This window comes from Psittacula echo (assembly GCF_963264785.1).
Source record: "Psittacula echo genome assembly, chromosome: 7".
Taxonomy (NCBI): Eukaryota; Metazoa; Chordata; class Aves; order Psittaciformes; family Psittacidae; genus Psittacula; species Psittacula echo.
Genome location: NC_137740.1, coordinates 31,593,098 through 31,605,891, shown reverse-complemented (window position 1 = coordinate 31,605,891; position 12,794 = coordinate 31,593,098). Strand labels below are relative to the sequence as shown.

The 12,794-nt window shown below is 39.8% G+C and overlaps 1 protein-coding gene across 5 annotated transcripts in view; it reads right to left on the bottom strand.

Annotated features, from left to right (window-relative positions):
* Positions 1–189: 189 nt before the first annotated feature.
* The window catches only part of GNB4 (G protein subunit beta 4), a 33,152-nt gene continuing 20,547 nt past the window's right edge, over positions 190–12,794 (bottom strand). For 4 of the 5 annotated variants that reach the window (XM_080622292.1, XM_080622293.1, XM_080622295.1 and 1 more), the window contains exons 3-10: positions 11,258–11,296; positions 10,429–10,535; positions 9,387–9,450; positions 8,421–8,583; positions 8,156–8,222; positions 7,793–7,994; positions 6,342–6,558; positions 190–5,114 (exon numbers count right to left, since the gene is read on the bottom strand). In XM_080622292.1, the coding sequence (XP_080478418.1) occupies positions 5,008–5,114; positions 6,342–6,558; positions 7,793–7,994; positions 8,156–8,222; positions 8,421–8,583; positions 9,387–9,450; positions 10,429–10,535; positions 11,258–11,296 (966 nt within the window). In that variant the 3' untranslated portion in view covers positions 190–5,007. Of the gene's footprint in view, positions 5,115–6,341; positions 6,559–7,792; positions 7,995–8,155; positions 8,223–8,420; positions 8,584–9,386; positions 9,451–10,428; positions 10,536–11,257; positions 11,297–12,794 lie in introns of those variants that run through there. The other variant, XM_080622296.1, reaches the window with a different exon arrangement.

Below are 12,794 nucleotides of genomic sequence, written 5' to 3'. Positions count from 1 at the left end.
TCAGTTATCATCTGTTCTGAGGGCATTTACTTGCACAGCATGTTGCTGTTGCCATTGCAGATGCATAAGCACCAGCTCAGCTCACTGTGCCCAGGTAACTGGGCGCAAGAGTTAGTTGTGGCTCTGTCCATGGGCAGTGTCAACAGGAACAATGTGGATGCTGTAATAAAAGAGTCACAGGTGCCAGAGTCTGGTTAAAAGCACTTGTTTATTGGTTACAATATCAACTCATGGCAACATCTTTCACTGAGCCACTGTACAAATACAAAGAAAAAGATCCATCGTGGGAAAAAAAAGAAGCTATAAACAGAGTTCATAGCAAGTGATTTTTTTTTTTTCACAGGGAAGTCTTTTTACAACAGCACTGTTAAAGAACAAATGGCACAAGTCCCTGGTTTTTTTAATAGCTTAAATAAAAGCTTTAAGACTGTTTCTGAATACATACACAATCCAAAGGCAGTGCAGAATCACTTCATAATTGGTAACATTACTGAAGTTTTCCAAAGTAGTCAGCAACAAGTTAAAAAATGAAACAAACAAAACAGAAACCAAGCTGATGAGAACTGCTGGAAACTAAAGGCAGATTAAAACCAAGCATGTTTAGAAGCACTTTTTTTGGACTCCTTTGGATGTAATATGTACTACAAGGGTTCAGATGCTTTTTGTCTTTTTAAAATAAAAAAGGAGGAAAAACACAAAGAGAGCACCATTGTGTAAGTAAAATAAAGGCTTGAAATACCTAAGACTATTCCACCGAAGTCCATATTAGTTAAAACCTAAACATACTGTGTGGTATAAGAATGTCAGGCACATGTAATCTGTTATCAGTTATTATATCAATTAGTAACACTGTTCACACATTTACCATAACAACACTGCATTAACATTCTGCATGTATTTTACATAACCAGCAATTGGATAAAAAGGCTTGTGGTGCCTCCGAAGTGTAGGAAGTAGTTTTACCAGCATGCATGCCAGATTACGGTATACAAAGTGCACCATCAACCCATGCTTAAGTACTTGTACAGGAAATGCTATCTCAAAAATCAGTCATTCTGCTACACGACCATTTATACCAACTAGTTTAATTAGCCAATACTCTCACCAACATCTTAAAGCACAGCACTAAACCTAGTGGAGGTGACAGTGTCCTCAAAGAGGAAAGACTAAGCACTCTTGGAATGTTTTCACAATGGTTTCATTCCACCTTAAAGTAATGTGAACTTCATCATGGGACAAGCGGTTACACGAACTGAATTAAAGAGTAACTAGTTCCAACCCATGCATTACAGTAAGCACACTAGGACCAGCTGTTACAGCAGTTCAGCTTTGCCAAGTCAAGGTCAGGCCCTCTCCTGTGGCAGGGGGAAAAGCCCATTTAATCCGAGTTCCATTTGAAATGGGTTGTATTGTTGTCAATACATTGAACTATCAATTCTGCCAGATACTGCAACATACCTGCAATTTAGCAAGGCAGAGGACAGCGATGTTTGGAAGAAAAAAAGTTCTAGAGACAGATGGAAACAGGCCCACGGTATTGGAGGAAGCGAGTACACATCAGCACAATGCCACGGAGAAGCTTCTTGTGGTTTCCAGAATCTCAACCAACAAACCCATGTCTGAGTCTATATGGGAACAAGCCTGGCTGGGCGCTTGCCTGATAAGTATTTGCTATTGCAAAGATACATCAACAATAGAAAATGCTGACAAAAATACTGTACCTGAACAAAATACATCTTGTTACCCAAAGCACATAGCTCCACTTTTCAAGCCATAGACAAGAGGCTGGGTAAGAGTTACATCGCCACCGTTTTGGCAGAGTGGTCTTAGTTCCTCCACTCCTGTAATTACACAAGTTGTGTGACATTCAGGTAATGATGTGGTTTGGCAACAAACCATTACAGATGGGTTCCAATGGACCCACTAGTGCTGCAAAACCTCCAGTGTAAGAAGGCTGTGGTGCACAGGCATACAAGACACATACCTGAACCTACATTAAACTATAGGCACACTCCCTTTCGTTTGAGATTCAAAACTGGGAGTAAAACCTTTGAAGTAAAACTGAAGAAGGGTCATTTTATTACCTTTCTCATGTTAGGAGTTTGAGCTTCTACCATTAAAACCCCATCCATTTTAGTAAAGTCATCAATCTTGAAAGGCCACTGCTCACTGCGGAAAGAAGGAAATAACCTGGCCTGTGCAAGTTCATTATTTGGCCTCATATAATATCAATGCCTTACACTGAATCTGTAGGCTTTAAACAAAAAACAACCAAAATCTAAGCTCTATCCAGGACAGTAACTCAACAGCACACATCACCTTGGTGGGATCTACCACCAGCTTCCTACAAGCTCCCCAGAAGCATCAATACCCTTTTTCCCCCATTGTGCATGGGCTCCTTTCAGGTTTCCTTGTTCACAGGCACAGAAGGAGCCACCTCGGGACCTGCGATACTACAGACACTGGTTAACTGGATGGCAGAAGCCGGCAGATACCTGCATGATGCTTTTGGAAACCTCATTAGCACATAGTTGGCATTCCTTATTTTAAAAGCAGCTGAATCCAACCACAGTTGCCCATCAAACGATGACAAATTATTTGTGGCAATCCCTGCTCGAGAGGCATGACCACATTACAGTCTACCTGAACTGCTGAGAAAAGTTATATACATCTGTAAAATTTTATTGGAGTTTTGCAAGTAGAAACTAGTTCTTAATATCAGAATAATGTAAAAATGGCACCTGTCTTCTCCAAGGTGTTCATTAGGAAATTGGTTCAAAACACTTCTATGGAAAACCATTTTTTAGAAAAAGAAGATTTTCTTATAATGCCTTAGTAACAAATTTCCAGAATGATTCGCTCAAGGCAGCTGTGAGTTAAAAACAAGTGCACCACTGAAAAAATAAACCATGCCTGCAAGATCCCGAAGAGCTGCTCGCTTGAGAGAGTAACAGGAATTCCATAATAGTTCTGTTAATGCAGACATCATAAAGCAAAATGCCAAGGCATCCCTGTGACATACAATACAGTGTGATTTTGGTCCTACACTACAGTCTACTGTCAGGAAATGTTTACTTCTCCAGCACAAGGTGCGCCTTTTTCTAAAAGTGAATGCACTGATTGACTGGTATGTTTCTTGGCACTTCACCATTACAGACATGGCAGGTTTACAGGCACAGTCTGGAAGTACCAAAATTTAGGATTTAAAAATGGTAGAAACTTGACAAGGAGTCATCTCGTCCACAAATCTGCTGTGGTGTACTACAGGATACCAGGCCCTTTTATTTCCTACCTGACCCCAAGATACCCAGGCTCCCCATAGCTTCAGATGAGGGCAGATCAACATTACCTTCCAACCCAATGATCTAAAATTTGCATTATCTTAAAAAAAGCCACTTATGAGCAGCCAATAGACTAATTCCTTTTTCCAAAAACGCCACAGACATCCAGGTTCCAAGAGAACATCTGCAAGTGCAGGAGTGCTGCCAGGCACCAAGAAATTAACTGATCTTAGGTCACTTGAAACAGGCATAAGTCCCTTGATTTTCCTACCTCTACACTCACCTGTACTTGATTAGAACCTATCATTATAAGCAGCTGACATCAAAATCAGAATAAAATCAGGAACGGGAGAGGAAATGGCTATTTACAGTGTCAGAGCTGCAGAACAATTAGCATCTAATAAGCCCCCACAGCCCAGAGCTCTGTGACCACAGGAGAAGAAGCAAGTCACAAAGTTGACAGGGTAAAGTTTTAAAGGGTCATACAGGTAAGTAATGTCATTTGGTTTGTTGCAAGTTACACAATTCCTTTTAGACTTCACACTGCACATAAATGACAAGCGCTTTTGGTTGTGGTATGCTTTGGCAAGCCCGTAACTTCGAGGGGGATTACAGGCGATTAACTGCACATTTAAATCTATGTTAAGAATTTAAGCAAAGTCCTCCTGAATTTCTCAGCTGATTGTGGTAATTGAGCACAAACACACAGCTCCCTGCACTGAGCAGCATGCCCAGTCAGTCTGGGAGTGCAGGTCAGCCAGAATTTGGGATGGGTTGAAACAATCTCATTTAGTTAGAGCTGAACTGTTGGAAGAAAAAGCACTCGGCCACTTAACAACAGCAGTGGAGGGCACTGGGCTTCCATACCCGAGGACTGCATGGAATAACTGATGTGAAAAGCTGCAGTAAGGAAGCTCTAATACTTCTGATTTATAAAATGTTATTATTTTATAATTATTTTTGCTGTTGTTGCAAGTCTGCCTGGCATTAACTCCTTGGTGTTTGGAGGCCATGATTGCCAATGGATGAACCAGGAACCACTAGCTTGAAGAAAGAACCCCCAGGATTAAAAATAGGCAAGCAGGTCAAGAAGTGAGTGTGTAAGGCGGTAGGTATTAACTGGGAGTCTCCAGGGCCTTTAAAAAACCAAAAGTTCAAATGCCTTCCATTATAAAAACACATACATACCATTGGCTTCACTTTATCTACAGTAAATTCACAAAAACATTTAAAACAGCAATCTAGTTCATCCACTACAAACTCGGAAGTGACATCTCGGGTTAAAAGCAAAGCTATAAATGTAGTTCCTTAAAAAATGCAAACATATTTCTTTACATACAGACACATGTTACATGATTGGCCGCTATAACGTGTATATTCTGTTATGTACAGAAAAAAAAAGTACAGGATTAGCAGACTGAGCACAAGCAAAAACCCTTCAAGGACAATCTAACCAAACCACCAAAAACAAAAAGACTGGCTCTTAGTTTGTCGGTCACCATGATTATGTGTGCTGGCCCCTTTTAAAAAGTCAGTGATTTCTTCCCCCCTCCCTATTTCTTCACTTGATTTTTTTTCTAGTTTACAGAAAGCCTTTTTGTGTAATAATCAGTGAATAGAAAAACTTCACCTGCAAATACAAGGTAGAAATGTTATTTCACAGCTATAGGCTGCAGCATTGATCTCTCCAGATCTCAAATGGAGAATGTACATGTTTGGCTCCCAGTTAATTCCAGATTCTGAGAAAACTGTCCCAAGACCCTGTAGCTACAGCCATGCCGTCATCAGTAACACCTAAACAGCTCACACGGTTGTCATGGCCAGCAAGGACACCTGCAAAAGAAGAAGCAACAGAAGTTAGCATCCACAGAATGCCAAGGACTTCAGCTGTTCCTCTGCTCGCCCAGAGAAGTCTTCAGATTTTGCTAAAAACAATGTACTGCAAGTTCCAATCATCCTTTTTCTCTTTCACCTGAAGAACTCTGTACATCACAACAGCCGTAGAGAAACCCAACAAGATTTTTAACAAACGTGTAAGCACAATATTCCCTCCATTTTTCTTGCTCTTATTTCTCCTTTCTGACTTCCCAAAGACCTCCTCATCCCTATTCAGCCTCTTTACTGTTTTTCCCTTGCTTTCAACAATACTGTCCACAATTTCAGCCATCAAGTGCTTCTGAAAACAAATGTGATTATCTCCTGACAGTGTCCTGGATACAGGAGCTACCTTGATATTCTCATGTTTGCAAAACTTGAGGATCAAAAATCCCCCATGTACTTCTGTGAGACTATAGGAAAGTCAGCACTGTACCCTGACTCCTGCCTTCTTTTCAGTTTCCTTCTATTTGCACTTGTCTGCTCTCCTGAGGTACCACATCCAGGTCTATTAAAACTCAGCTTGTCCATGTCCCTTAAGGAAAAGGACAGATTTTCAGTCTGAGCAGCAAGATCAAGGTTTAGAGCTGAACCAAGCCCCATCATTTGATTTACTGTACAAAGTGAGAATGATGCAGCTATGCTGCCTATCCTCACAGAAGTGACTAACTCAAAGACTAAAAATGTCCACTTCCCCTCTTCTCCCAATAGCAGGAAATTACGGTCCCCAGAGCAAAAGGACCAGTGTAATTTACTATAATCCAAGTTATGTCCTGCAAATATGTAATTTTGTATTACTTCATTTCACACACTTGAGTCAAATAAATTTCCTGTGGACATAATTTTGGAGGCTGTTCCTTAGCCTCAAGAGCTGGTATCTTCCAGCACAGATATATAATAGCCAATACCCAAGAACAAGACTATTTCACTAACTGAAGCATTTACTTCACACATCATACAGATGAAACTATAATGCAGTGTAACAACTGGAAAATATAACCAAATGCAATAAAATAAAAGGATGCCATTCCAAAAGAAGATACGGTTTAAACAAAGCAAGCAGGTTCCATATCATCAGCAATAGCACTGGCAAGGACCTGGTTCAGTGTTTTGCAGAGATTCTGAATATCCATCTTCTCCTAAGGAAACGGAAAAGTTCAGCTCATTGCAGTTACGTGTCCTCACCTGCTCTCTCCCCTTTCAGAGTATCCCACACGTTGCAGTTGAAGTCATCATAACCTGCTAGCAAGAGGCGGCCGCTTTTTGAGAAGGCTACAGAAGTGATCCCACAGATGATGTTGTCGTGGGAGTACAGCATTAATTCCTGATCGGCACGTAGGTCAAAGAGTCGGCAAGTGGCATCATCAGATCCAGTGGCAAATGCATGTCCATTAGGGAAAAACTGGAAGTTTTAATTAGGAGACACGAGTTTGACACCAGAAAGATACATTGCCCATGCATTATTTCAAGAACATCACAGGATTATTTTGCCAGGGTGACAAGGTAAAGGCACAATCATTTATTTAAAACACAAACCCAAAACCAATCTGCACGTTAAAAAAATGCATATACCCAACTACACAATGGAACGCTTCTGGAATAGTATTGGTGACACCTGAATGACTGAAGTTTTACCCAGACAGTTCCTGCAAGTGGTATTAATGGGAATCAAAGGAGATGCAACTAACTCCTAACAAAATGAAGCAAAAGGCAGTTGTGTGGATCCTGGCTGCGGGCCAGGAAGACCTGGGTGAAATGGGCCCAATGTTCCATCTCGAGCTGGTCATCCTGATTCGCTCAGCCAGGAGACTGGATTGCAAGCAATTCAATTTCCAAAAAACCTACTCCAGATCAGAGTCATTCTTACAACAGCCATATTGATTGAAAAGGGAATGAAGAGAGCTCAACACAGCTCAGGATTCAGGTCTAAGTATAGGAACAGCATTTTTCTGCTGGTCATGCTTTTGGTATTTTCTCAGCATTCATAATGTCTCATGTTTATCAAAACCAGAAGCAGCTTAGCCTTAGATTTCATTCCCTATTTATCAGAGTGTGTATCTTGCAGATCAGAACATAGTGTTACTATGACAGGGAGGAAATATAATCCAGTTTATAAGTATTACAAAATTATTCCAGGGATGAATATTCAACATATGTACTGATTTAAACTTTGCCTTCCAGAGTATTTTGCCAAAAGCTCTTTTCAACAAAATACATCAAGTACTTTTGTCCAATACAGAACTTTCAGATGAAGATGTCTGGCTATTTTGCTCCCTGTCAGTGTATTGCATTTATCTACAATTTTCAGTTTTTAACACATCACCACACTGCAAAAAAGTTTCACTCCTCCATTCTTTGCTTCTTAATAGAAGTTCTCAGTTACTGAACAAAAACATAGTCGAAACTATTCCAAGAACACTTCAACGCATCACAGATAACAGTAATAATAATTCATTTATAAACTAGATTGTAAGTTATTAGACAACCTTCTTCATTACATACAATTTTAGTCACCACCCTAACAAAGTACTTGATTTTAAATCAAGGTAACTCAGTAGAAAGTAAGCTGAATTCATGCAACTACAACTTTTATCCTCCCCCTTTCTTCCCATGTGGAAATATAAATGATCACTTACACAAACTGCATTAATATCTGACACATGCCCTGTGAATGACTGCCTGCACATTCCATCTCGAATATCCCAAAGCTTTGAGGAGGCATCACAGGCACCCGAAACAAAAGTCCTCATATCTGGGCTTAGGGAGAGACTCATCACATCGCCAGTATGCCCAGTGAATGTGGTGGTCTGTTGACCAGTTTCAATATCCCACAAAGCGCTGCAGGTAAAGTGACAACATTAATACAATGTATGTGGTTTATCTGAGAGTTTTAAGTTTCAAATACAAACTAAGGCATTGGAGAGGATGGGTGAGGGGGTGAAGAAAATAAACAAGAGGGGGAAATAGAGGGGAAAGGGGGCAACAGCTCAAAAACTCACCAGGTGGTGTCTCCTGAGCTAGTGACAATTTGGTTGTCATCCAGAAAGCGACAACAGGACAAGTAACCTGAAAACAAAACCTTTATGTTAATTTCAGAGGCTGGAGTAATAACTGAAGTTTAAAATCCAAAAGCAGTGATATAAAGTTCTCCCACAGCTAATCTTTAGCCAACAAAACTAATTCACAGTTCACAATGCACTCCAAAGTGAGATTGACTCATTCAGTACAATAAAAAAACAAAGCTGGAGCAAGAATATGGCTGACCTGTGTGCCCTGGCAGCTCTCGGCTCACTCGCACATTGCCCTCTCTGGTTTTTAAGTTGTATATGGAACAGATGTTGTCCAATCCACCACAGGCAACATAGTTTCCAGATGGTGCGTAGGCGCAAGTCATCACCCAGGAGGATCTCAAAGGAATGGCGTGCATCTGCAGAAAGACAGAGCTCATGAATGTCTCATTACATGTCAGCTTTCATTTTTCACTGAGGTCATTCGTATCAGTTTGTGAATTAGAGCAGATTAGACAAAGTGTGTATTGTAAGTTTCAGTATTTTGATTTTACAACATATTACAACTCATTTCATATTTAAGCAAACATACACACTAGGATGAAAAGTGCCAGTAGGCTCCGAAGTAGAAGTACAGAACTTCAGTACAACATTATTTAATAGCAAAGCTATTCTGAACAAACATTTTCAACATTTGTTTATTCTACTTAAATTCCTTTGTCCAATTCTTCTACAGAACTATAGGTTATAAAATGGGATGGTTGCACCCACGGAGAGCAGACAGTTTACAAAACAGGTCACCACTCCACACTCTACCTAAGCTTCTCTCATTTAACAGGTTTTTCTTTCATCATTCCCCCCCCCCTTTCTCTGCCCTCCAAAGCTCTCTTGTAAATTCTGAGGTTGTGTATGTCTACAATTTAAAACCAAATGACTTTCAGAAGCAACACCACACAGGCAGAGAGCAACCGCTACAAGCTACCGCACTAGCAAGTTAGAAAGAAAATGCGATGTGTTACCTACAACTATTGCTTTCGAAACACAACCTACAACTTATCACTAGTAACCAGCTATTCATGAAAGGAAAAAGGTTATGTCTGAATTAGAAAAAGATTGCCTCTTTTCATTTTTGCCTTGCAACCATAGAAGAAAATAGACACAAGCCCCCTCAATCACACACAAGTGTCCATGAATTATTGATAGAAGTGATAAATAACTCTACCTTATTTGTTGTATAACTATCCCAAATAATTAATTTTCCATCTTGAGAAGCACTGACTAGTAGCCTAAAAATAAAATAAGATAAATTATGTTAATATAAACCAAACTCCCCAAAAGGCTCAAACCAGACATACATCATGCACGATAACCAAGTGATTCAGAAATGTCATAATTTCTTTATAACCCTCTTCTTTGGGGGCTGGAAACTGAAGAGATGGTGTTGGAAAAAATACGTGCAAAGGTCTACACATTACCTGATCAAAGAATCACATGTCCACAGGGACTCATGATTAACAATGGACGAAATCAAACTTACTGAAAATGCATTTTATGAACTCTCTCCACAGCTGCTTTTATTTTTCAGATACTAATATTTTACCTGCACAGCTACACAAAAATAAACACGAAATTCAGGTGAAATAAATATTGTTTTGAGAGCAGCTCCTAGACGTATTTCCTTCTGGATGCATTTCTTTCTGAACTACAAAACAGAGTATCAATGACGAGGCACTGTTAACAACTGACCATCAGCTGATATAAAGACAGCACAATAAAAATTCCTTCCTAGAAGCTAAGTAACTTTTCCCACTGTGTACAAAAGGATCTTTTTTCAATGAAATAAAATTTGTAAAGTTTTTAAATCTGTTATCACAGAAATTACAGGATTAGTCAACATCATGGAAAATGCAATATCCATCATTCCCAAAACATGCCCCACCACATAACCTCCTCTGCTTAAGATTCAAAGAACATAAACATAGTTAACACTAAAAGACTGAAAGGGCAAAATGTCTGTGGTAAGAACACATAAAGTACCTCTTTTTTCAATCAAGGCTCCTCTGTCACCACTACGCAATCCTCACTGGCTATAAAAAGGTGAACTATAACTAAAGACAAAAACCCCACTATAGTTGTGGTCTGTGACCCCCCTGCAAGGGCACCAACACCATAGCACATGGCTCCCAAAACCTGGTATTAACTCTGAAGTCGACATTCTGATTTCTAGCCCTTAAGCTGCAGGTTTAAGGGTCACTTGTACAAACCTCGAGTCCGATCCCCAGTGCATAGCATAGATTTTGGCTAAGTGACCTCTAAGCGTACGCCTTGTTCGCATTTGAATTCGACCCACTGAGTCCAGACTTGTTGTGATCTAAAAATAAATAAAACAAACCCTTGAGATACTTAGAACTATTTTTAATACACAAGATAACAAAATACTTTGAACTCTGATAGAGAATAATCTTGGCATGCAACATAAAACTAAACATAAAGGACACTAGCGTACAGCCCAGGATTAGTTAGGGCCATGCAATGCTGAGGAAAAACTTTATAGAATACAGACTAACAACTTCACTATGGGTGTACCTAAAACTTCCGAAGGTTTTCAAAATATACTGCCCTGTAATATTTAAGCTATTTCATATTATTGAATCTCAAAGTTTTCAGTTGAAACCAATGGAAGAAAATCCTCCAGTATTTGCTGCATTGCTACTTTTTAAAGCATGGCAGAACTTTAAATGCAAAATACTTCTGTTTCCAAAACAGAGCTAGAAGACATTTATTTAAGTCTTTCTAAATATACTAAACTCAATAAACACACTCTATTTGTAAACTGGAAGTGGGACTCATTATGATGGTGGTGGGTTTTGACTGGCTGGGGCTTTTTGCTGTTTTACTTGGTTTGGGGTTTTCTGGTGAGGTTGTTTTGTATTGGTTTTAAGTAACTGTAAAAATACATAGGACATTTCCAAAGGCTTATTTCACCTTATTCTGTCAGTTACTAAGCAGAAGCATGTTACAGACATAAACTGTATGGATTTTTATTTATACATCAAGTAACAGGCTATGCACAGAATCAAGAACATAACATACCTGAGCAAGAGTTGTGTCGCTACATGCTTTTCTTGCATCCTGAAACAAAATAATGGGACAATTTCAATCTAAAAGGCAACACAGAGCAACAACTGAAAGCATCTAAAGGAAAAATAACTCTTAAGCTAGACTTCACTACAGTCAAAATGCCTCAAGCCAGTAACAACTTACATGCCAATATGCCTTCTGTCACCCTGATGTTTTATTGTCCAACGAATCTAAGCTGGTGGTAGCAGAGGAAAAGGGACTTAAGGAGGGCCATGCCCTTCTCTGGAGTACCTTTCTACAGAATATGTGATTCAAAGGCATCTGGACCCATTTGGAAGTCCCATAGCCTATCCTCTTCCCTGTATTCCTTCCCTGCTGTGGGTGTGCTGAGCACCAAGGGAAAACCAATCCACCTGAAAAACCAACTATGTATTATACATAATTAGCAAGCTTTGTGCTACAGGAGACTTTTCCATTAACCCCCTTATGAGCACAGCTGTGATGATGCTAGTTATGAGAGGCAGGTTGAAAATTAACAGGCAGGACCTGGAGAGCAGGACAGACAGCAGGCTTAACTGAAGCTTAAGCTGCTGATGCACTTCATACAAAACCAAGATAAAACCAGTCAGCTAACACCCTCATTCATTTCATGAAATGGATGGTGCTCACGTCTCCATGCAGATCCTCCTGTCTTTCTTTTATTATTTCAGACTCTACGGGTATACGACATACTTCTGCACATTATTCAATCTTACCTAGAAAACAGACTTCACTTTTGTTTATATAATCAGAGTAACAGATTAGACACCTGACAAAGGCAACACCCTGATTTTGCAAAGCCTGGTTTCAGTTGCAATTGTGACTACAGCACACCCTGGCAACTCAGGCTCCAAAAAACCAAATAAACAGGCACACAGTCAGCAACCACTTCTGAGAAGCATGTTTTAAAATAACTAACTTAATATTAAAGACAGGAACTATAGCACAAGTTAAAGATGAAACTATCAACAGCAGTATTGAAGGATTAGCCCTCTCTAACAAGATCCTCTCTAATTCCCTGTAATTTCCCCAAATACCTTCCAACTGCTGTAAAGCAGTGAAGCAGGCCTCTCACAAATGACAGATGGATGGACACCTTTGCCACTAATCTGTGTGTCCTCCCCCATCCCAGGAAAGCATTCAATCTGTGCACTGATGGCAATGCCCTCTTTGAGAGGAAGAATGGAAACATTTACTCAACACATTTTGGAACTACACCAACACTTTCAGACTGAGATCTTAAAGCTCTTCAAGCTCCTGCTTGAGAGTTACTTGACACTGCAACTTTAACAATTTTTAGTGCATGTTTTTTTGACCACCCTTTAAAGCTTTCCTCCCAGAGCACAAGCCTTAGAGTGGATTAAACCATCTCAACTTCTTTTTAAAATGTCTGAACTGTGAAACTATTTATAAAATGTTGACGTCTGGAATCAGGAGGGGTTTAAAATACCAAAGCAGCAAATCCCCTAGCACTCAGGACTTATTTCATCCACAGGAAGAAACACACTGC